Source organism: Solea solea, chromosome 7, assembly GCF_958295425.1.
Source record: "Solea solea chromosome 7, fSolSol10.1, whole genome shotgun sequence".
In the NCBI taxonomy this organism is placed as follows: Eukaryota; Metazoa; Chordata; class Actinopteri; order Pleuronectiformes; family Soleidae; genus Solea; species Solea solea.
The window spans coordinates 4,631,082-4,653,320 of record NC_081140.1 but is presented as its reverse complement, the minus strand read 5'-3'; the positions used below and the strand labels follow the sequence as shown (position 1 = coordinate 4,653,320).

Sequence of the window (22,239 nt, the reverse complement as noted above, 5' to 3'; positions counted from 1 at the left end):
AAAAAAAAATTAAAAAATCCCCATAAAAATATTTGAAGATTTAGATAAACATGTGATGAGTGAAACTTTCCTCCATGCTAGCTACTTCCAGGGTGGAGTAAATAACATGTGGAGGTTCAGTGGGCAACTTAGATGATTGGGGCTATTTGTTACTTTGACATATCATGGTAGGTATGGCAAGTAGTTTTAACATTTAATAGACAGGATATTAACCACAAAGTCAAAACTACAGCTATGGATTATCTGCAATTGATTTTTTACAAGTCAAAACTGCAGTTACAGACATCCATAATTCAGACTTCACTTTTGCCATGTGTATGGGGTTTGTCATTATAGTTCAAGTTCAAGATACCTTTAATTATCCTTAATTGAAGATATCTACATTGTCTCTTTAAGATACCTTGAATCAAGGTTCAGATAGTCAGAAAGATACACAGATATCTAGTACTAGTCACAATGAAATTACGATTAGTCAAAATGATGTGACAGATAAAATTAGTTCTGTCAGAGGAAAAACTACTAAAGCACCGTATCATCCACTTCAGTGAATTGTGCCGTGACGTGGGCGTCGCCCGTGTACATCCCTCAGGCAGTGGGTGAGGTCGTCCTCGTAAAGTACAGAAGCGTCGCAGACAAACCTGTCAGTCACACACACACACACGCACGCACACACTCACAGCAGGTGTCAGTGAGCAGGAGCAGAGCGGCACCTCAGCAGGACCTCAGCCCGGAAGGAGAGCAGCCTCAGCAGCAGCACCAGCACCACAACGCTACCCGTATGTCACCGCGAGCTCTCAGCACTTGGGAAATTGGCAAGTGAAAGCCACTTTAAGTTATTTTTCTTCTCTCTTTCCTGCGTAGTTGTACAAAATGAAAGGAAGATACAAAAGAAAGGACCAGAAAGACAGAAGTGTTGTGACAGCGGACGTCGTCGCTGGGTTCTCTCTTCTCCCTGGAGAAATAGCCGCGGGCTTGTCCGAACCTGATACACCTGACGCCCGTTACACTGTACAGGACGAACACGGGAGTAAAAGAGGTACTTGCTTTGGTGGGAAAAGTGCACGTTTAGTGTTTGCTTAGCTTTTGAAAGTATGTACTTCGAATTAATAAGGCTCACTAGCTTGTTTTAACAGGGTTAGCATGGTCTAGCTAATGGCTAAATAGCTAAACACCTGTTGGATAAACTGTGTTAATGGTCAGAATTACCGATTATTTTCTCGAATAGAATACCTTTTTTCAGGATAAACTGTGTTAATGGTCAGAATTACCGATTATTTTCTCGAATAGAATACCTTTTTTCAGTTGCACAAAATATTAACATAGAAGACCAAACAGAACTAAAAAAGAAAAGGGGAAAATCATGTTGTATAACAGTATAAAGTACCTAAAAGGGAACTTGAGTCAAAGTATCTTAACAGAAAATTACTTTGGTAGAAGTTGAATTTTTATAATTGACTTAAGTAAACGTTTTAAAGTATATGACATTTATTGTACTTAAGTATCAACAGTAATTTTCTGATATGAAATGTACTTAAGTTTTAGAAGAAAATGTAAAAGTCTTAAAAAAAAGTGACAAGTTAGGATTGAACAATGGTAGCTCAGTGATAGGGCGAGTTGTTTTTCAACTGAAAGGTTGTGGGTTTAAGTCCTCACTCTGCTAGTCAATCTGTGTCCTTGAGCAAGACACTTAACCCCATGTTGCAGTGTGTGAATTGCAAAAATATAGTGTAAAGCAGCTCATCACGACTAGAAAAACACTATTTAGGAAATATACTGTAGTGAAGTAAAAGTTGCTGGAAATATAAATAACCAAGTACTGAAACGTGAATTTTGTATTTAAGTACAGTAACAAAGCCTTCATACTTTGTTACATTACAACACTGATTACCAGTAGGATGCACCAAAGAACACTACTGATGGTCACACTGGTGTATTATTTACAAAGCTCAAAATACTTGGAATACTTGGACCATGCTTGGAATCATTTAAAATAGTTTGTCTGGTTGCTTTTCCTCCAAAAACTTTGACATTAAAATTCAAGAATTAGGTCAAGCCCGTTTTTCAAACCATCACTCCAAGACCTTCTTACTCTTCTTTTACTATAATGTAGACAAGTGTTCCCAATCTTTTTGTTCTGCACCACTCACAACATAAGAAAATATAATGTTGTTTGTGGCGTTGATCCTATCTCTCGTATTGAATATACACTTGATGACAATAGTCTATGGCTTAAGATTTCTGTGCCCTGCTCAGGAAGCAGGACGTACATCACCTCTCTGTACCTTTAGACAATGCCTTGAACACTTGAAATCAACATTCTTATTGCAGATTATACATTTTAATTATTAACTGTATAATATTACCCTTCCTATACGTCTTAATAAAATGTAAAATCATTGAGGGTCCCTGTGATTCTTTTTGACATAGAACAGTTGTGCCCCCTATTGACGATTTGCTAATTTGTCCCTTCCGTAAAATTTATTTGTTGTTCACATATTGACAGAAAGCTTATTATGATCTAAATACCTAACTAGCATAGATTATTGTCAACAAAAACTAAAATTACAAAACTAGAAACACAGTTGATTTTCCTGTTGTTGACGTCCATTACAGCTAAAGATCCTCATAGAAGGAAGAAAAACAAATCTTACTGGGCAGAGATAATAGTTTAAAGTGTTTTCTGCTGCAATAACAATTTATTTTCATCATTGATTAATCTTATCAATTTTTTTCTTGATTTATCAATTGGTTGTTTGTTCTGTAACATGTCAGAACATGTTGAAAACTACAGATTGGCATATCCCCAACTTCACCCTGTCTTGTTTTTCCACAAACCAAAGATATTAAGTTATTTGTTATAGGGAAGTCATTGTGCCGACTGAGCCATGGCCACCTGTTGTTCACCTGGAATACTTTTTTACTTCTGCCTCTAAAGTTCTTGTTTGAGTAACAGAAAATATTCACACATAGTAATGAGTTTGTCCTTAAAATACACAATGATTAATGTATTATTAATCAACTTATTTCTTTGAAGCAACACAACACAGTTACAGTCATTTCTATAATTTCTATAATCAAGCATGTGTGAGACACTTAACAGCATCTGATCCTGCTTCTCGGTGTCAATGTTGTGTCATCTGCTCCTTTCATAAACGTGCCTTGTTCACTGTTTGCTCTGCAGGTGCTAAAAGATCTATCTACGCCAGTGAAAAGGTTTACCTTGGAGTACGTGTCAAAATGCCAGTGAGGGACCTACTGAGACAAAAGCGTATAGCTCAAGGCTGGGAACCTCAAGATCTTCAGGTAACATTTTATTCCTTAAATAACTGATAAAATGTGAATAATGTGATAATGACAGCAGGACAACATTATATTTCAGCCATGCAAACTTCACATCTGATCATATCTTTTGTTTTCTGCATGTCAAAAGATTCTCAAAGGAAGTGTCCAAAATTAAAATAAAATCACATTGGCTTATCTTAATACCTAAATATCTGAACTAGTTACAAATACATAGAAGGTGTGAATAATCTCCTTGTACAATAATCATTTGACTGAAAAAGTGTTATTGTCAATATTAGGATCAATTGTTACATTCAGCAACTTCACATTGTGTGTCAGGCTAAAATTCACTTTTTTTACCAGAACACCTCATTTCTTATCTCTGAAGTCTGAAAAGTGTATAGATTTTGCATGAATTTGCACAAATGTAACAGATTTTTTTTTCCCTTTGCATATCCCACGAATTAATGGATGCAGGAGACATGCAGCAAGAGAGTCAAAGGTTAGTAAAGATCCTTCACAGTAATTCAGGAGGTGTGTTGTGTAGCTTAATGGCTGGAAATCAACACCATTAAGCAGTAAAACCGACTAGTCATCAGCCTGCAGTGTGAAAGCTACATTCTGGCTTCACTTTGTGTGTTGCTCAGATTGATACTGTCAGAAATAAACTTCACTCTTTCTCCTGCAGGAGAAAAGAAACGAGTCAGCACTCGTACAGGATGCCAGACCACCAAGGTAGGTGTTGACACACAGATACAAACTCCCCCAAAAGGTTCCCTCAAGATTTGTGTAAAAAGCTGGTTCATGAACCACTTTAAATCATGTCTCGAGGAGCACCTCAGATACCACTACATACCTTGGCTGTTTTTGGTTTTCAGAGAAAACTTCCTACAAAAAGCCTGGAGGAGCTGGCAATCATCGTCGAAGTGTTGGAAGAGGATCTACGGACCGGCCATACCTCCCGCTCCCCTTCACAATTCCTGTCCTCTGAATATGCAGTGTCCCCTGAGCAGTCACCAACTGGTAATGATTGTGGTTCTCATATCACCTTGAAGACGATTTTAATTTCAACAAGAGTCATACCTCCTTACATGGCAGATCCTCTTTTTTAATGAACAGGGTACAACAGCGATGAATCCGATGAAATGATCCCCAGCCCGCAGGCGTACATGACATACTCATTCGGCACAGCCGAGTACCACCAGGTCCCATCTCCTCCTGGCTTCATGTACACCAGCCTCCAGCCTTCCACAGCTGCAGGAATGGAACACTGTGGACGAGGAGGAGGGGAGGAGGGGTTTGAGCCCCAGAGCCACAGCTGGAACCTGAACAGCTCTGAGTTCTTCTGGACCCAGCTTCAGAGAGAGGAGATCCGGTTGAGGGACATTTCTGATGCAGCACTGTTGGCAGCAGATGAGCATGGCAGAACGTAAGTTTGCGGCAATTAGTGGAGCAAAGTCTACTTATTAAATTAGATTACTAATTTTATTACAAGACAACGCGTAAGAATGAAAAGCAAAGCTGCAGTACGTAACGTTTGTTTTTCGGGGAGGGTTATTTTGTTCTAAATGTTGTTACTCTGTCGCTGTTTGGTTGTAGTAAACAGAAACAATGTAACATTCATCTGAAAACGGGCTGTGGCAAGCAAAACTGTCACACCTGACTGAGGGAGCATTTGTATGTATTAAGCCCATCAAACTGCTAAATTAGTAGTACAATTCACCTATGAATCTTTTCTTTGTGTTTTCAGTCACACAACAGCCGTCTCTTTTTACTTGCTCAATGTTACTGTTGCCTCTGTCTATCTTGACATGAGAAAAATCACTTCTAGTGTGCAATGTGGGTATGTCACTAGGCAACGTGAGATTTAAATGCTGCTATGCTGAGAAACACAGAGTCACATGGAGCTGATAGGCTTAATCGGAATTGTGTGAACTCGTATGACATTGGTTTGTGCATTTATATTAAAAAGTTCCTCAGTTTTTAATGTCTGCTTTGTGAAGGGTGTGGTTCAGATAATTTAACTCAGTCAAGCTTGTAGCTTTTGGCAGCTTCTCTTAGCCTCCTTAAAAAAATCCCAGGTTCAGGTCACGAAACCTCTCACTAGCTTGTACGGTACCTTATGTGTGTCAGTAAATACCAGTAATGTCATGTGAAGTTTTTCCTTTTGTCTAAATGTGTGGGATTGTGCTTGTCTGTCCAGACCTCTCCTTACAGTGGCATGTGTGGGAAAGAGAGCACTGGGCTACGCCATAGCTAAAAGAATGGCCGCACTCAACAGCCTGGACCTTAAAGATTCTGATGGAATGGTACAGTATATATTTGAGTTGTTGAAATTAAATCTGCAATTTCTTTGTCTTTTTTATGATTATTGTCATCAATCCGATAACTTCAATCTCTTTTTTGAAAGATTGTATTTGTAAATATAAGTCTATTGCAGAGATTCACTGAGAGGCACAGTGAAAGCTTCTTCATTTGATCATGTCGTATTGTTTCTCCTCAGTATGTACAATTAGTACAATTTAAAAGCTAATTAAGGTTGTGTGGTTACTCGGTTTGCAGTTAGAGCTTTTATTTGAATAACTATGTATGTAACTATTCTATACTATGTAACTATTCATTGTTTAAACATAAGATACTGTTGCTGTCCTATGGTGTGTTCACACCAAACCTGAAGCTGGTTTTTCACATAATACCACATGCATTGTGTGTGCAGAAACATGAGCAGATGCAAATTTTGCATCACTTATGTACAGCGAATGTACACAAGAAGTGCGAGTATGAGTATGAGTACTTTGGTGTGAGTGCACCTTTAGCCACAGCTGTATGGAAACAAATTTCATCTGGGATCATTTTCATTGGACAGTTATCAATTGTTGTTATCACATTGCAATAGGACAATATTTATTACTTCTTTTCTCAGACGGCCCTCCTTCATGCAGCAAATCACAATCATCACCTCATGGTGGCCGATCTGATCCGTTTGGGGGCCAACGTGAATGAGACCAACAACTCAGGAAAGTCCTGCCTCCACCTCAGCGCTGAGAAAGGCTATATCCGAGTCCTGGAGGTTAGAGCAATGTTTTCCTTTCTAATGCTTAAAATGTGTTTGTGACGGGTTCTTCTCATGCAAACGTAGTATTTCCAGTAGGTCTGTAAAGTCCCAGTCGACTGGTCGATTTATGAGTCGATGCGTTCTGGTTCGACCCAAATTCTGATTGGTCGACTTTTTGCCATGTTAATTTCATACAGTCTAAGGTTAATTTGATTTAATCTGGAGGAATGTCAGTCAGTCAGTCAGTCATCATCTACCGCTTTATCCTCTGCCAGAGGGTCACGGGGGGTGCTGTGCCAATCTCAGCTACATCGGGCGATAGGCGGGGTACACCCTGGACAGTTCGCCAGTCCATCGCAGGGCCACACACAGATAGAGACAAACAACCATTCACTCTCACACTCACTCCTATGGTCAATTTGGAGTGTCCAATTTACCTATCCCCACATTGCATGTTTTTGGACTGTGGGAGGAAGCCGGAGTACCCGGAGAGAACCCACGCACACACAGGGAGAACATGCAAACTCCATGCAGAAAGGCCCTTGTTCCAACCGGGGCTCGAACCCGGGTCTTCTCGCTGCAAGGCGAGAGTGCTAACCACTACACCACTGTGTGGCCCTGGAGGAATGTACCAAGTGCAAATGGGGGTGTTTTCAAGGCACACCTAACAGCGTGCGTGTCTTCAGAGAACACCCCCCCTTGTTTTCAGTATTTTGGATTAGCCCAACCCACAAGAGACAGATAGATTAAAGAACGTCCGGTGGTTTTATTTAATGTTGAGCTACAGTCAGTCCTCCTCTAACATCCATGTCAAAGACATTTTACAAAAATAGATGCCCCCCCCGACTAGTCGATTTTGAGTTAAAATTTCAGGGCTTCAGTTGAATTTCTTTGGTTGATTACAGCCCTAATTTCCAGGGAATAAAGCGTCTCATTGAACATCACTCTGAAAGGCTGCAAATTACAGGTCAAGTGTTTGGGGTTTTCATGCAAAGTCATCTTTCAAATTTTAGAAAATGAACCGTCAGTTGAGGACAACTATTTGTTTCATATTCATATTCACTGCGTCTACATCCACGATGTTTGTTACAAGTTGTTGGATGCCAAAGATAAGGCTGCCTTTGATCCAGACGAACAGGTTGAACAGGTACATGTCCTGGATATTGCCTTTTCATGTCGTGAAGGTGTAATCAGTCAATAAAAACTCTTTGGATGACTCAGATGAAAAACAATTGAATGCAGAATATCAAGTGATAATAAATACCTAGCCTGAACAGTGTTATGTGTAAGAGAACGTTTTGAGATCTTAAGGTGTTTGTGTACAGAGCTTTGTTTAAGTGGGGCTAATTATCATCTGTGCAAGCTGTCTTTATGAATTTTACCTGATTCTGTCTGTGTGTGCGTGTCTTCAACACTCGTCTTTTTTTACTCACATTATTAGTTGAACTAACTGAACTAACTAAATTAAATGTTGTGCATACTTAAGCACACACAAAAACACCACTGCCCCTGTTTGCATCAAACTACTCACCTTTCTGTTTTAAACGTTTGGTGTGTGATAGAGTGGACAGACTTTGTCAATCACTTTCCCTCTGTCTTCCTTTAAAACGTTAATGTGTATGTTTTCTTTTAGGTTCTGAAACACACAATGATGGATGGTGTGTATGTTGACGTTGAAGCCACCGATAACTGTGGTATGTACTCAAACATTTTTAAAAGAGGAGGCGTTGAAATTATAATGATTCACTTTAATTTTAATTCAGTTACACATAAAATAAACAAAGTACATACAAAATATGTGCAGTGAATACAGTAAAATGTATCACTACACAAAAGAGGGTTAGTAACATTATGTCTGTAATTTAAGTTCATTTGAAGATGTTTTACAGTGAAGACAGTTGAACTGAAGTTACTACTCCTGTATTACATGACTTTACTAAGTGTTACAAGATGTTTTTTTTTCGTGTGAACATTAAAAAATAAAAAGAGAATCTAAATAACATAAATTGAGGCTCGAGAATGACTGGAAAGTTTTTTTTTATTGACAATAATAAAGTATGTTTGCCCAAATAAGTATGGCTATTTCCTCGGTATTGTATAAGAAATGGAAAAGATCTATTAGATCATAGAGGCATCTATATATATTGAATTAAATATCATTACAATAATTTCCTATGTGGAAGACTGTGAAGAAAATATCCAGTCATCTAAATGTTTTCATCTCCTCAGGAATGAGCGTCCTTCAGTGTGCTTCGCTGGCCCTGAAGGCCACAATGTGTGAGCTGGAAAACAGTAAATCCCCCAGTCACAGCAGACTCCACACACTCCGCCAAGAGCAGATGATGGAGACCCTGGAGTGTCTGCTGCACATGGGCAGCTACCCTCATACTATGGTATGTCGCTGTCATTTTTGTCTTATTCATGTTTCTGTAATTCAAAAAAAATCTCACCAGAAATATGCAGATATGGAAAAAGTACATAAATGTATTATTTTGATGAAAGTGAAAAAAAAGAGCTGAAAAAATAGAGATTATTTTCATAATCAATTAATCTGTCGATCTAATCGTTTGGTCCATAAAATATCCTTAATAAAACCTTAAAAAATGTTGACCGGTGTTTGGCAAACCTGAAAATGATGATGTTCACTAAAATGATTACGTTTTAAATCTTGTTTTAATCATGAAAAAAGCTTTTAACCGATTAATTGATTATAAAAATAGTTGTCGATTAATTTAGTAAATCATTCATTGTTTCAGCTCTAAAAAAAAAATAAAATCAGGTAAATGAAAACATTATGGGTGGTCGTGCAAAAAGGACAAGGGGATATAAATCTCAAATGACTTGTTTTCAATTATGTTTAACAAAAACCCTGCAAATGTTAAATGATTTTACGAGGTATCATTTATCACTTTAATGCAGATCACTTCACTTTCTTCTGGCCATAGTTTCCAAAGTAGTTTATTAATTTATTAACTGTAAAAGTAAAATTCCAGACTTAAACTACTTAAAATTAACAAAAATAACTACTCATGCAGTTACATGAGTAAATGTATCTTGTTACTTTACACCTCTGGAAATATATCATCAAATGGAATAGTTTGATACTAGTAATGTACGCATTATGTGACACAAATAAAGTTCCATCACTTTAGTTTCAGTGGATGAATACGAAATATCAAGTGGTTTGTTTCTTCTTCTTTTTGCCATGTGTGCATTATTATTATTATTATTAGATAGACACAGTAAAGAGAGATGGGAAAGGGCGTACATATTGCAGGTATATGAAAGTAAGAAAACAAAACTGGGACTGAGTGGCAGCTTTTCTAAACACCCACTAAAACAATGAAACAAAAGGCTGCTCTGCTTAACTAAAAGGAAAATACTGAAGGGTGGCACCAACCAATGTACCTAATGTCGACCAGAATAAAACAGCTCTATGTGCACGCAAAGGTGTGTCAGTCACTTTGATCTCACGTTGTGATGCTGATCCTCCCACAACAAACAACCACAGTGTAATATAATCAGTGTATACACACGCATAAGTATGCATGTAATGTCCTCGTTGGTGTTTGGCCCTCTCAGCAGGCCCTGAGCAGGTATGTTCACTCTGACTCTGATTACCTGCTACACAAAGGCCTGGCAAAGCTGTGGCCTGGTATCATTGGATAAACAGTAGCCAGAGGATTTTCAAACAGCGTTGACTGCATTATGTATTTGTCCCTTGTTTGCAGTTCGGCTTTTTAGTAGTACAAGCCTGACGAGCCTAAACAAACAATGAGTCGGTGTGAACTTTGAAAAAAAAAGAATAACAAGTGTGTTTTCAAAAAGATAAAGGTCTGGCTCCTCCCTGTTACATTGTGTACATACTGCAACCTTTTATAATCTCTTTTCTGATATAATGTCTGGCACTGCTTGTCTATTGTGAGGCGTCTAATGTCAGATACAGTAGTAGTGGTGACAATGACTATCAGTTAATAATACGCTCAGCTTGTTTTCCACGTTAGTGTCTATAGCCCTATTTGGACGGGGTTAGTTTTACATGGGGAGGTGGTGCACCGTCGGCACCTCCTGTCGCCATGTGTGTTCTACGCTGCTCCTTGATAACACAAGTGCAGACACACATCAACATAGCTCCTCGATCCATGCTTGAAAATCCATGGAAAACTACTTGTGAACAGGAGATGGTGGAATATTTACGCACATGTTTGCTGATGGTCTATTTTCAGGGGATTAGTGTTATCTGGGATAATTGTTCCGGACCTCTTTACCCCTAATCTTTACTGTCATCTTCCGGTAATGACGGCATGACACATTCGGACAGGACTAAAATCACTGAGAGGCACTGGTAATAATTACTTTGGCAATTCTTGACTTGTCAGTCTTTGTTAAAGTGTGTTTTGATAAGCACTGCTCTCAACAATATTTCTCCTCGATTTACTGTCACAGACTGAAAGCCTAGTGTTACTGAGAGCAGTCGGAATTTAGACCTATTTTAATTGTTTATTAACGTAAGGATTACCAAACCAAACTCTGGTGAGGAGTGTTTCCTAAGCAGAATACTTTGCCTTCTTTTACAGCAGTAAGAACATAATCATACTGAGATTGTGTTGCTTAACTAGGGTGTTTGACTTGTCTTTTACTTGATCAAAAAAAACAAATATTTGTCATGCTTTCCATTTTGCCTGAAGCATGAGTTGACATTTGGATGAGTACTTTTTTCTTGACAGTTGCCTATCAGTGATGACAGCTTCTTCTTAAACAGCTACCTGTAAATTGCAGTAACTCTGTTGGTGAGATAATGTGCAGTATGCCGCTATGCTTTTGAAATAGAGAATAGACGAGTGTTTGCCAAGTTCTTTACAATAAAGGTGAGTAGAGACAAGCAGCAGAGACATTGTATTTACTCAGCTTGTTTTTGAACTGACTGACTTTGGACAGTAAGAAGTCTTGCAGTAGGATATTATGACATTTGAAGACCAGTGAAGGCCAGTGAAGACGTGAAGTGCAGTAATATAGATCACTAATGCACCCACATGTTCTTCTGTATGAGAGACATTTCATGTTCTGATATACTGATCTGAAAACATTTACATATTTGACACACTCAGTCATTCTGCATTAAACTGATGACCACATGTCAACAATAAAAAAATACCTTTTAATGCTTAAATATCACCGTAAATCTAGACATGGCAACATCAGCGTGTGTAAGCATTAAGGCCAAAGTGAGGGTGATGTGAAGTACAACTGAGCTTGACAAAGCACAGCTCATAGTTGGATAATCCTAACTTGATTTTCTTTTCTTTTGACTTTTCCAGGGAAGCTGGAGCATGCAACCTCGACTCAGCTGACCATGCATCACACCTGCCCGGCAGGGCACTTTGGAGACCCCAACAGTAATGTTCTGATTTGGTTCAGGCTTGAATTCATCATGGAGAGACCCCAAATATTGAGGTTCTTTTCTGTGTTCAGGCCTGTTGTGTAAAGCATCTGGTGTTTTGTGTGTGTTAAAAAAACCTGACTTGCAACCAGGTATTTTTTTTAAAACATGCACAGGAACATTAGGTGCCCATTAGCTGGTTTCTATGAAACTTCCATTGTTTGTTACATTGTGTAACAAGTTGTCCTCAACTAGAGTGTCTGTGGTGATCCACTCGTAAAATCCTATGAGAATAATTGAAGATGTAACAAAATCAGCTTCTGTTTCACACTGGTGTAACAGTAGTAGTATTTAAGCATCAGCCTTAAATCATTTAAAGCTGGGAGTAGTTTTAATTATGTCAAGACGCAGTTAATAGATTTGTCAATAAAGATAATTCTCTTGCGTGAAATGGATACTAGCGCTATAATTTATATATATTTGTACTAAAAGAGATTTAGAGAGAAAGATTGTAGTTATTGGATCCTTTAATAGACTCTAGAGGACATGATAAGTTTGAGTTTTGTACGGTGATGAGGGGTGAATATTTAGTTCATTTGACTCAGCCCATTTGTGTGTGCATGGAAATTAGTTTTTGTTTATGCATGTCCAACATCCTAAAGAATCAGTGATAATAAATACTGAGGCAGTTTGGGAACAATTGGAGACCCTGTCCATTATTAGTATGTTTCCTAATAAAGTGTTCAGTGAGTATTTAGTACACTACAGTGTGAAATGTGTGAAAAACATGGGACATTTTGTTTGCTTTCTTACTGGGAAATGGAGGGTCACGCCACTTTATTCTCTGTGTTTATTCTCTTCGGCCTAGCCTTAGCATAGCCAGCATGCATGGTACTGGACGACTGGAAAAGTCACAGAACCGTGTTCACAGAAGCTGTTGCCCAGTCATGATGTCCTCATTGTGAGTTTGTCAGTTGCCGTGACGAGCAAAACTGTTGTTTTCGGTGTCCTGAATCATTAGAATCAGTTCATTAGAAAGATTTGTTCACCGAACTGTTCAGTACTGCACGACCGGCGCAAAGTCTCTGTCTGACACTGAACTGAAATACAAGTGAAATACGGCTGATACGACACCATCGCCGGCTTTCAGCAGTGCTGTCGCTAAATACACCACACATAACGAGTATTGATGTCAATCGATATTGGCAATATTGTGTTTTGCCTTTATTTTTATATAATATAATTACATTTATGATTTACAAATTTACAGTGAACATTTAAATGCATATTGAGATATCACTAGAATTAGATTTTAAGAAGCACCAGACACTTTCTTTGGTGTTTGTTTACATTGTGTTGAGTTTATGCTAAGCTAGGTGAAACACACGTTGACCAAAACTGATGTGACTCTCTGCTCGTGTGGAGAAATATCATTGTATTCCATTAAAGTCAGGGTTTGGGGACATTGTTGTTTTAAGTTCATGTACATGTCTGAAGATGTTACTGAAACATTATGACCACCCCTGTGTTGTGTACGCTGTGTTCTCGTGCCACACAAATAGGCTCTTGGTAACTCATTATCTGGTGGAAACAGGGCTTAAGATGTTCAAACATCTCACAGATTTTGACATAAAAGTTTTACTAGTCAGTGTGAGTTAGTGGTCATAATGTTTCAGCTGGTCATTTTTAAGTAATTCATCAGGTCTTTTTGTGAAATGTAGCGCTTGAGTTTGATTTCAATCAGTTGTTTGTTTGTTTTTTTTAAAACAGATGAATCATTTTCGTGCTTTTATGTTGACATTGTCATCATTAGCATCATATTCTGGGTTGAACTTTATCATCAAAGATGCTAAGAGCTTCTAATATGACACAGATATCAAGAGTACTTTATTTACTGCTGATCAAAGTGTGTGCATTTTGAAACGACAATAGCTAATATGAAATGTACTGATCTATTGTTTCCATAGTTGATCTGTGGTTGACATTCTACTACAGATCGACTAACCCTATGCCAGTTAAAGGGTCAACGGGAGTCATTGTTACACTTATATGTTTGTTGTGTGTATTCTACAATACATATTTTTGTATACATCACCTACAGTGTTTTGTGATCATTATTGAAACATCGGAAGCTCATTTCGGGCCCAGTTAGTTATTATACATGCATTCTTAACTAAGACAAGGAAACGCCATAATTATGTAAATCTGAAATGCTATAATATAGTGTTTTTATTTACAGTGTATATGTATAAAAATGAAAATGAGCTGTATCGCTGAGCGAAAAACACAGCGACCAGATCTTTGTCTACTACGGAGTCCGCCTGGTGACATAGGTGAATAGCGTTAATAACTCGTGGGAACGACCCTGGATTACTCCAATAGTATACAGTAAAAGTATGTGTATATATACTGTATATATATATATATATATATATATACACATATATATGTGTATATATGTATGTATATATATATACATGTATGTATTTATATATATATATATATATATATATATATTTAATATATACGTAATTCTAATAGTTAAAAATGTGTAAAGAAATGTGTGAGGCAATATTAAAAAAGATAGATACACTTACTAATGTTTTATTTGACATAATTATTGTTGACATATAATTTAACCCGTTTCTTTTCAGTACATTGTGTTCGCTTTCGGTAGACCTTTATTTTGAAAACCGGAAATAGGACTGCTTGGTTAGGACCATTTGAGTAGAATTGACCAAATGACAGTGTTTAGTAACTTTGAGGTTTTTATACTGTGAGTGTATTTTTATATTTAATGGGTTTTTTCTTTCTTGAAAATGTAATGTTTGGAACTTTTGTACCTGCTGTATCTCCTGTCCACACAATCATTTTACCTTTGGGTATTGGGAGGTATTAACAAAACTGCATTTATCATATGTGAAAAATGAAGACACATGTTTTTACAGGTACAGTGTTTCCATAAATATGCTGAGCTACCACCAAAGAACTTCAATGACATCTGCTCTTACTTTAGATAAAGATGATAGTCTTGGGTCTTAAACGTGCAAAGAGAACCCTTTAGCATGTGATGTTCATTGTTTTTATTCCCATTCATTACATTACAGTCAGTTACCAGATGATTTTATCCAAAGATACTTACAATAAGTGCCTTTAGGTGAGTAAATAAACAGCTAGTCAGAAATCATCTATGGGTCTATGTCTCCCCTCTGAATAATGACTGTGACGTATTTTTTGTTATAGCAGCTCTTAGTAGAGCTTGTTAGGTATTGTTTTTCATACCTGTTTTGGAGTATTATTGTGAAGAGTAGACTGGAAGTGGTGCGGTTGTTGTTGACGGAAAGAAGAGTTGTTGACATGTTTTTAAGGAATAAAAAGTGAGACGCTGTTGGCGTCAACACCTTCGATTATTTATCTACGTTCCCAGTATAGACGCCCTTATCTCGGCTACACTACGAATGAAGCACAAAGAAACACGTCAGTATCCACCCTCTGAATCAGATCTGCTCAGGGCCCATCGATCCACAACATTTGTTAAAAATCACTTCAGTGGTTTAATCTTGATGCTGCACATGCGACGTGGACACACAAACTGCACTGAAAACAATAACCTCCTGCTCTGAGTTTCTACAAAAGTTTGATTTATCACCGATTCAAGTACAATTAAGTGAGTAAGCATCTTTTCTGCATGGCATTATGTCTTCTCTCGTCTTCTCTCAGATCAGAGCAGCTGCAAGAATAATCCTCACCAGTTTCCTCCATGTGCCTGATTCACAGCGAAATACAAACAGTTTTAGTCATGACCTTTTCTCAGCACTGAAATGATAACTGATTACTTTTGTACATTCCTGTCGGGTTTTCTGACATTTTGTGCTTCTGTGCTTCAGGTTATGGTTGCCCTGTTGTCTGAACTGTCGCTGTTTTTCTTTGTGTGTTTTGTTAGTTTCCTGTTTTGTTTTGGACTTCTTCTTAAAGTATGCACCTTGTCTAGTTATATATCCTGTGTTTGTGCTGTTTTTCCTCCAGTGTGACTTTCTGCCTCAGCGTGATGTGATATACCTGTGTCTCATGAGTCTCACCTTTGTTCATCATCTCTGCCTCCCTCACGTATTTATTCTGTGTCCCCCAGTGTCCTTGTAAAAAAAAAACAATAAAAAAAAACACATATATATCATTTCACCTAATGTATATTCTGTGGGCGTGGCTTTCTTATAAGCCCCTACAGCAGAGGTCTCAAACCTGTGGCCCCCAATCAATTTCATGTGGCCCTGTACTTCTGTCTCTGTAACGCTTTTATTTTGAAATCCCATTAAATGTTGTCACAAATATCATTATTGCAATATAACATGATTATATTTTAAGCTCATATTGCCGAAACCCTAGTGAACAGTTGTTGTTTTTTTCACTTCACTGGCCCCTCCTGACCAGACTAGGTCCTCAGTGGCCCCCAGGTTCGAGGGCCCTGCTCTACAGCTTTCTACATAGTCATTACTCTTGTATGTTAGTGTGTGAAATAAATACAAATTTAAGAATAAAACATGAGGCAGACTTAGACATTGTCACGCACATTACGAAGTATAACGTATAACGTCTCAACCCTTCTGAGGCAAAGGTGACATGAAGTGACTTCTTTACATGTGTACACATGTGCACATCAATGTCATCGTGTTTACACTTAAGCAGAAATGAGGAAATGTGGTTGATGGAAATCATTTCCTTGTTTTGCACCTGATCATTTCGATCATAGTGTTTCCTCATAACATCGATGTCCTGTACTTGAGAAAACCCCAGTGTGTCGTAGGGTGAGAACAGACTGTTTCATGTCCTCATAACATCATGAAATGTGTTGCAGCATTAAAGCTGTAGTGCGTAACCTTGAAATATACATTTCTGTTCCATTTGACCTTTATCAAGTGAGTTCACACAGCGTTGCTCCGCATGACTCCGTTTCCACTTTAATTGTCACTGTTCGTCTGGAACTCGTTCCCTCAAGTTTCCGCCCGCTGACATCCAACAAAGTACTTATAATAATTGTAAGTATGTCACATTTGTTACTAGATTATCTTTGAGACAGACAGCGACTCCAAGCCCATGTCTACTATCGGTCCATTGAGCTGTCGCTCAAAACTCAGTAGCCAATCAGCAGGAGGCTTCCTTAGGCCCGCCCATGGTCAGAATTGCAAACAAAAAGCCAGGGAGCACAAAGAACAAGTTTGAAGCGCAAACACAAAAGAGTCAGAGTAAGCAAAATTCCGATCATTGCAAACTAATGAGATACTATCCTTTTTGAATGATTAAATCGATATTTGTTTATTCTGATTGTGTGGTTCATTTTTCTTTGCTCAGTTCATAAAGTGTCGCTTGCTTCGTGTCGTTTGATAATATTGACACTAATCTAATTCATACCACACTGAATTAGATCCAGAAATGCCTTGAAGACGCTCCCTCGGGGTGATAAAACCACTGCTGAGGTTTGGCGATGCATCTGAGATCAGAGGAGCAGCTTCTTGTGAAGTAAAGTAACGTTAGACTGGTCCAACTTCTGGCTTGAATGAAGCTCTCTATATCTAGTTTTTACTTAGTTTAGGGTTAAGGTTGCATGTGTTAATTGATGCTTGTATTATGTGCTCACTTTAGAACAGTGTACAAAGTATGTGTTACTACGAAATATGGCACATGTGTGCACACGTGTGTGTGAGTTGTACATAGTTTCCATTTGTTGACTTGTTTTTGTACACTGGGAGACAAATACTCCAAATTTCAAAATGTATTGATGTACAACTCCAGTGTTGTTCAGCAGAGTGACTGAAGGCTCTGCCCCCCATAGTGCTGAGGCGGGCAGGGGGCACAGAGAGGTGGATGGAGGAGGAGTGGGGGTGATGACGTGCAGGAGGTCAGACAGGTAGGGAGGGGCAAGGTTGTGGATGGCAGTTTTGTTTTTTTCTAAATAAAACTGTAAAATCAAATTCAGTTTTTTGTTTTTCGTCACTTTAAACTGTTAATACACATTTTAACATGCAGTAAATTGTAAAAAAAAACTGCCAGATATTGAAATGTCTAAGTGCTCTGGAAAAATGGGCAAAAGCACAGACTTTTGAGGTTTAGGTGTTAAAGGTTAAGGATGTTTCCTTCTAATCCGACAGCACTAACAAAAGCCAGATATACTGAACCGGTTCAGCTGTGTTTTCAGTTCAGTGGCTGAGTCAGACTTTTTGGACCACTGATTCTAAAGGCTCAGTACACACGTCACTAAAGAAACATGCAGATTTGGGGATTAGGCAAAACTGGACCCTGTAATTTGTCTCTATGTGTCAGGGTCGCCCCCTGCAACCCTCATGTGGAGGATACAGCGAGCGAGTGAATGCCTTGACTTGACACTGCAGCTTTAAACACCTGGCACTTGGTCTTGACCTGATTTCTGCTGCTTGGCAAACGTCTCTGCTCTCTTTGTCATTCCGTGTGGGAATTTTGCCTCAAATACGTATAATACAACGTGACTTTACAAAGATTAATAAGGCTTTTTTTTTAATCACCGAAATATCACATTGAAACATTCCAATCTTTTCTTATGGATCGCAGAAAAGTGAATGAGCAAAGAAAACAGTTTGTTGTGAGAGCAGGCTGCAGGCTCTCCTCACTCCACATGAATGCTAATGCCACTATGTTGGAGCATGCAGCACTGGCAGAGGTAAGGGACACAGTTTGTTTTATTCGTGCCAAGATAAATTTACCAGCGAAATAGTGATTACCTGAAACTAATGGCAACAACAAGAGCAGACAATGACCATGTATGTGGGATGAGCCTCACTCATCTGTTTGCACAGAAACAAGCTCTTTTTATTTGGACAGAAAACACCTTAATAATAAGCTGCAGAACCTACTTACTTGTATTTGTTACCTCTGTCGTAAACACTGACCTTATCACAACTATAGTCCTCAATTCAAGATTTGAATTGAGGTTAGGTTAAGGTTAGTAGTAGGTATTAAGTGGTTATAGGCTAGCTTTGTTTATGCTGTTCAAATGAATGTTAGTCAGTGTGAGTCTTTACAAGGATAGCTGCACAAACCTGCTGTGTGTGTGTGTGTGTGTGAGATGTTTGTGCTGCTGTCTACACCAGTGATGTGTGGTCAGGTCAGGCAGAGGAGGCAGAGCAGTAAAATACTCAAAACTTGATAATAAAATCAAGTAAAATACTAACATTGATAAAAGAAAATTAATTTGTCCACTTGACCGTTCTATAAATTAGTTTTCTGTATGATTTATATAAATAAAAGAATAAATTATTATATATATATATAAACATAGAGATAGAAAACCATTTACTCACTCACACACACACTCACGGGCAATTTAGAGTGTCCAATTAACCTCTGCATGTTTTTGGACATGTGGGAGGAGCCCAGAGAAAATCCCCACAACAGTGCTGTTGCACACAAACCCCTAACAAGACCCACTGCCACAAAACGTGATTTGGCGCCCCCAAAGTCTCTTGCAACGCCCCTGCCCACAAGATGTCTGAAACTTTACAAAGAAATTTACAACATCATTTGATTTAATCCCGTTTAATCTCTGAGAAACACTTGAGTCCATGAACTGGCTTTACGGGTAAAAGAGATGTACCAATCCCCCCACCACACCCCCGTCCTCACCCCATCTCCCCCCACAGCTCCTCCAGTAGCAGCTGCTCATAATGAATTTAAAACCTGCTCGCTGGTTTAGCACACAGCCTCAAACAGAGCTGCAGGCCATTCAGCATTTCCAGCTCATACATGCACTCCACCGACCGCTGGATGCTCACTGTGATCTCGCCACCCGCCTCCTTCCATTTCTCTCCTCGCGTTGCATCACTCTGCTGCACCACCACCTCCCACCCACCCCCAAATGTGAGCTAGTCTTATTTATTTAGGCCACATGTGTCTGTATTACCACTCTCAGGGATACCGATACGACCGTGTGATGTAATTAGTCATATTAGTGATGTATATTTTATACACATCTGTTGCCTGCATGTACTCTTACTGTGCAAACTAAACAAACACTGCAGTTTTGTTTGCTGTTACTGGACACTATTGACAACAGTCAGGGCCGTTTTGGGGGAATTTGGGGACCCTATGAGGGTCCTATGTCAAACTAGACAAAACCCTATTATTTCAAAGGCGGTTCCCAAATAGATTGTGTATCAGGCTGATTCCTGACAATGACAACGCACCATCGTGAAAATCTGCCATTTTGAACCTCGACGTTTGCAAATTCGACCATAGTGAGCTCTCACATCCAGAAAATACTGGACAACAGAAGCTGTCCAACACACTCCTGTCCACATATTATCTATTTTCCTGTAAACCAGAAGATAATATACAAAACTGAAGAAGACCTGAAACGGTTGTGTATGGACATTATAAATCCAGTGAGACACACATTTTCCCATAGACTTCCATTCAAACTGAGGTCTTTTCGCAGCCAGCAGAGTCGCCCCCTGGTGGTTATTGAATATATTCTTACTTCCAGATTGAATTTGTTAGGAATAAAAGAAGAATTCTCTCCATACAGTTTATGGTTGGCACACACAGTGATGTCAGCAGTGATTTTGCCTCAACCACACTTCAAAAATCCCCAATTGTTCCTACAAGAAAATCTGCTGCTGATGAAAAAAAATAATACGTGTAGTATAATTAAAATGTGTACTTAATAAAATTAAATAAGCTCACCCATCCAAAGCTCATAACCTGCACCTGTTAGTGCAGAGGTGATACCTGACACACAAAACATCTTGACTCATGTCCTCGGATCATATTGTACTTGTATGATCATATAATTCATATAATCTTGGCGCCAAGAAAGAAGCGACAATGTCGCGTTGTCACGTTGCTCAAGGGTGGAGCGATGAATGCTACACATTCTTGTGGCCCACGCTTTTAGGTCTGAAACCATAAGTGGAATCTATCTGCAGATCTTTACACAATCCACTCGCCACTGTAGGTATATCTGACAGAGCTGTGAGGAATTCTGATGAATTCACAATTACTGCCAAATCCAAGCCAAATAATGTGCCACACCTAGCAAACTGTTGAGTAACGTGTGCTAATTCTGCTGACTCACTGCTCACCTGCATGGCGACCGAACTCCCACACTGGTGTGTGAACAAAGGGAACATCTGAGGAGAAACTTGGAAGGTGATAAGACGCTCGACTACTGTCCATGAAACACTGAAACACTGAGCCTTCGCTTCCTCCACGCCCTGTTTTCAATGTCACTCACTTTCATCTTCCAGCCATTAGCTTAGCTGTTAGCCATTAGCGAGTCAGAACTTTGTACCTTAAAATCAGTAAGTGTGAATTAGGTACCAAAGGAAAAGTTACACAACAGTAACATTGTCACTGGCCTCCATTGTGATGTTGTTTTCTTCTTCCTCCATTTTATCTGTGGTGCATTTGTGACATCTGTGACGTTTCATTTAAAGCTGCGTACACACGCCTGATTTTACCCACAATTCACAGTTGAGGATTTTGGTGACGTACTGAGGGCCGTAGTACGACAATGTGGCCGTCGACGCCTACATAATATAGCCTTTACCATGATATTTTTGACTTGTTATATGGCCTTACCAGGATATCTTGGCCCTAACTCTAACCTCACTTCTTCTCCATGCCTAACCCTAAACCCCGGGGTGCTCTTTTCCCCAAAATTGAGTTGTTTCTTGTACGTGATATACTTAGAAGTTGTCTCTTCTTCCACTTTTCTGAGACTTCTCTCAAAATCCTCTATTGTAGTGAAAACTTGTGGACTTTTAGTTTGGGGAATAGTTGCCGGTGCTGGCTTTTTATTGCCAGTCTTATCATGTGACCGCTGTTCCCAGGGTCTACTTACACCAGTCCCTGCATACTACGGCCCTCAGTACGTCACTTCCGGCTCCACAGCCCTCCGAACAATCCGTGACAACAATTCCCAGTTGGGCAGAAATCAGTTAGTGTGTGAGGGTAACAGGCCCGACCCGACACAACAGGAGAGTGTGTACTGATTACTCACCCAACTACAAACATGTTACCAACAGCCAATGAGAAAGAGTAGGTGGGACACAGGAAATACTGTCAGAAGACGACAGGAAGTAGCGGGAATATAAAACCCTTTAAACTGTTGCTCTGTCTGTCTTTTGAATCATTCAGTTGGTTTGACAAACCATGTACATGAAGCCTGTTTCTGTTTTAATTTTACTACTTTTAAGTAGTAGATTTCCTTAATTTTATTAATACTGGTGGGATTTTAAGTGATCAGGTAGTAGCATAGGGAAAGAATCATTTAAATGCAGAGATTAAGTGTTATTTTTGCACATTAAATTACATGAATGGTGTGTTAATCACCTTTTTTTTTCACCCAGCTACACAAATCCCTGGTATATCTGCTCATTTTATTGTGAAAGAGGCTTTATATTTACTGTCATGTGAGGTAAAACTGTACGGATTCTACATGTTGTAACCCTCTGACATGGATGTAATGTTTCCACCTGTGTCTGTGTGTTGTTTT

The 22,239-nt window shown here is 38.9% G+C and overlaps 1 protein-coding gene across 1 annotated transcript; it reads left to right on the top strand.

Moving 5' to 3' along the window:
* Positions 1-637: 637 nt before the first annotated feature.
* On the top strand, positions 638-13,811 carry zgc:113279 (uncharacterized protein LOC553749 homolog). The gene is made up of 12 exons (XM_058634241.1): positions 638-776; positions 862-1,036; positions 3,182-3,303; positions 3,760-3,784; positions 3,971-4,017; positions 4,161-4,305; positions 4,402-4,711; positions 5,486-5,591; positions 6,206-6,352; positions 7,971-8,031; positions 8,567-8,730; positions 11,656-13,811. Exons 2-12 carry the CDS (start codon positions 871-873, stop codon positions 11,686-11,688), a joined length of 1,326 nt encoding a protein of 441 aa, XP_058490224.1. The 5' UTR covers positions 638-776; positions 862-870; the 3' UTR covers positions 11,689-13,811.
* The last annotated feature ends 8,428 nt before the right edge of the window (positions 13,812-22,239 follow it).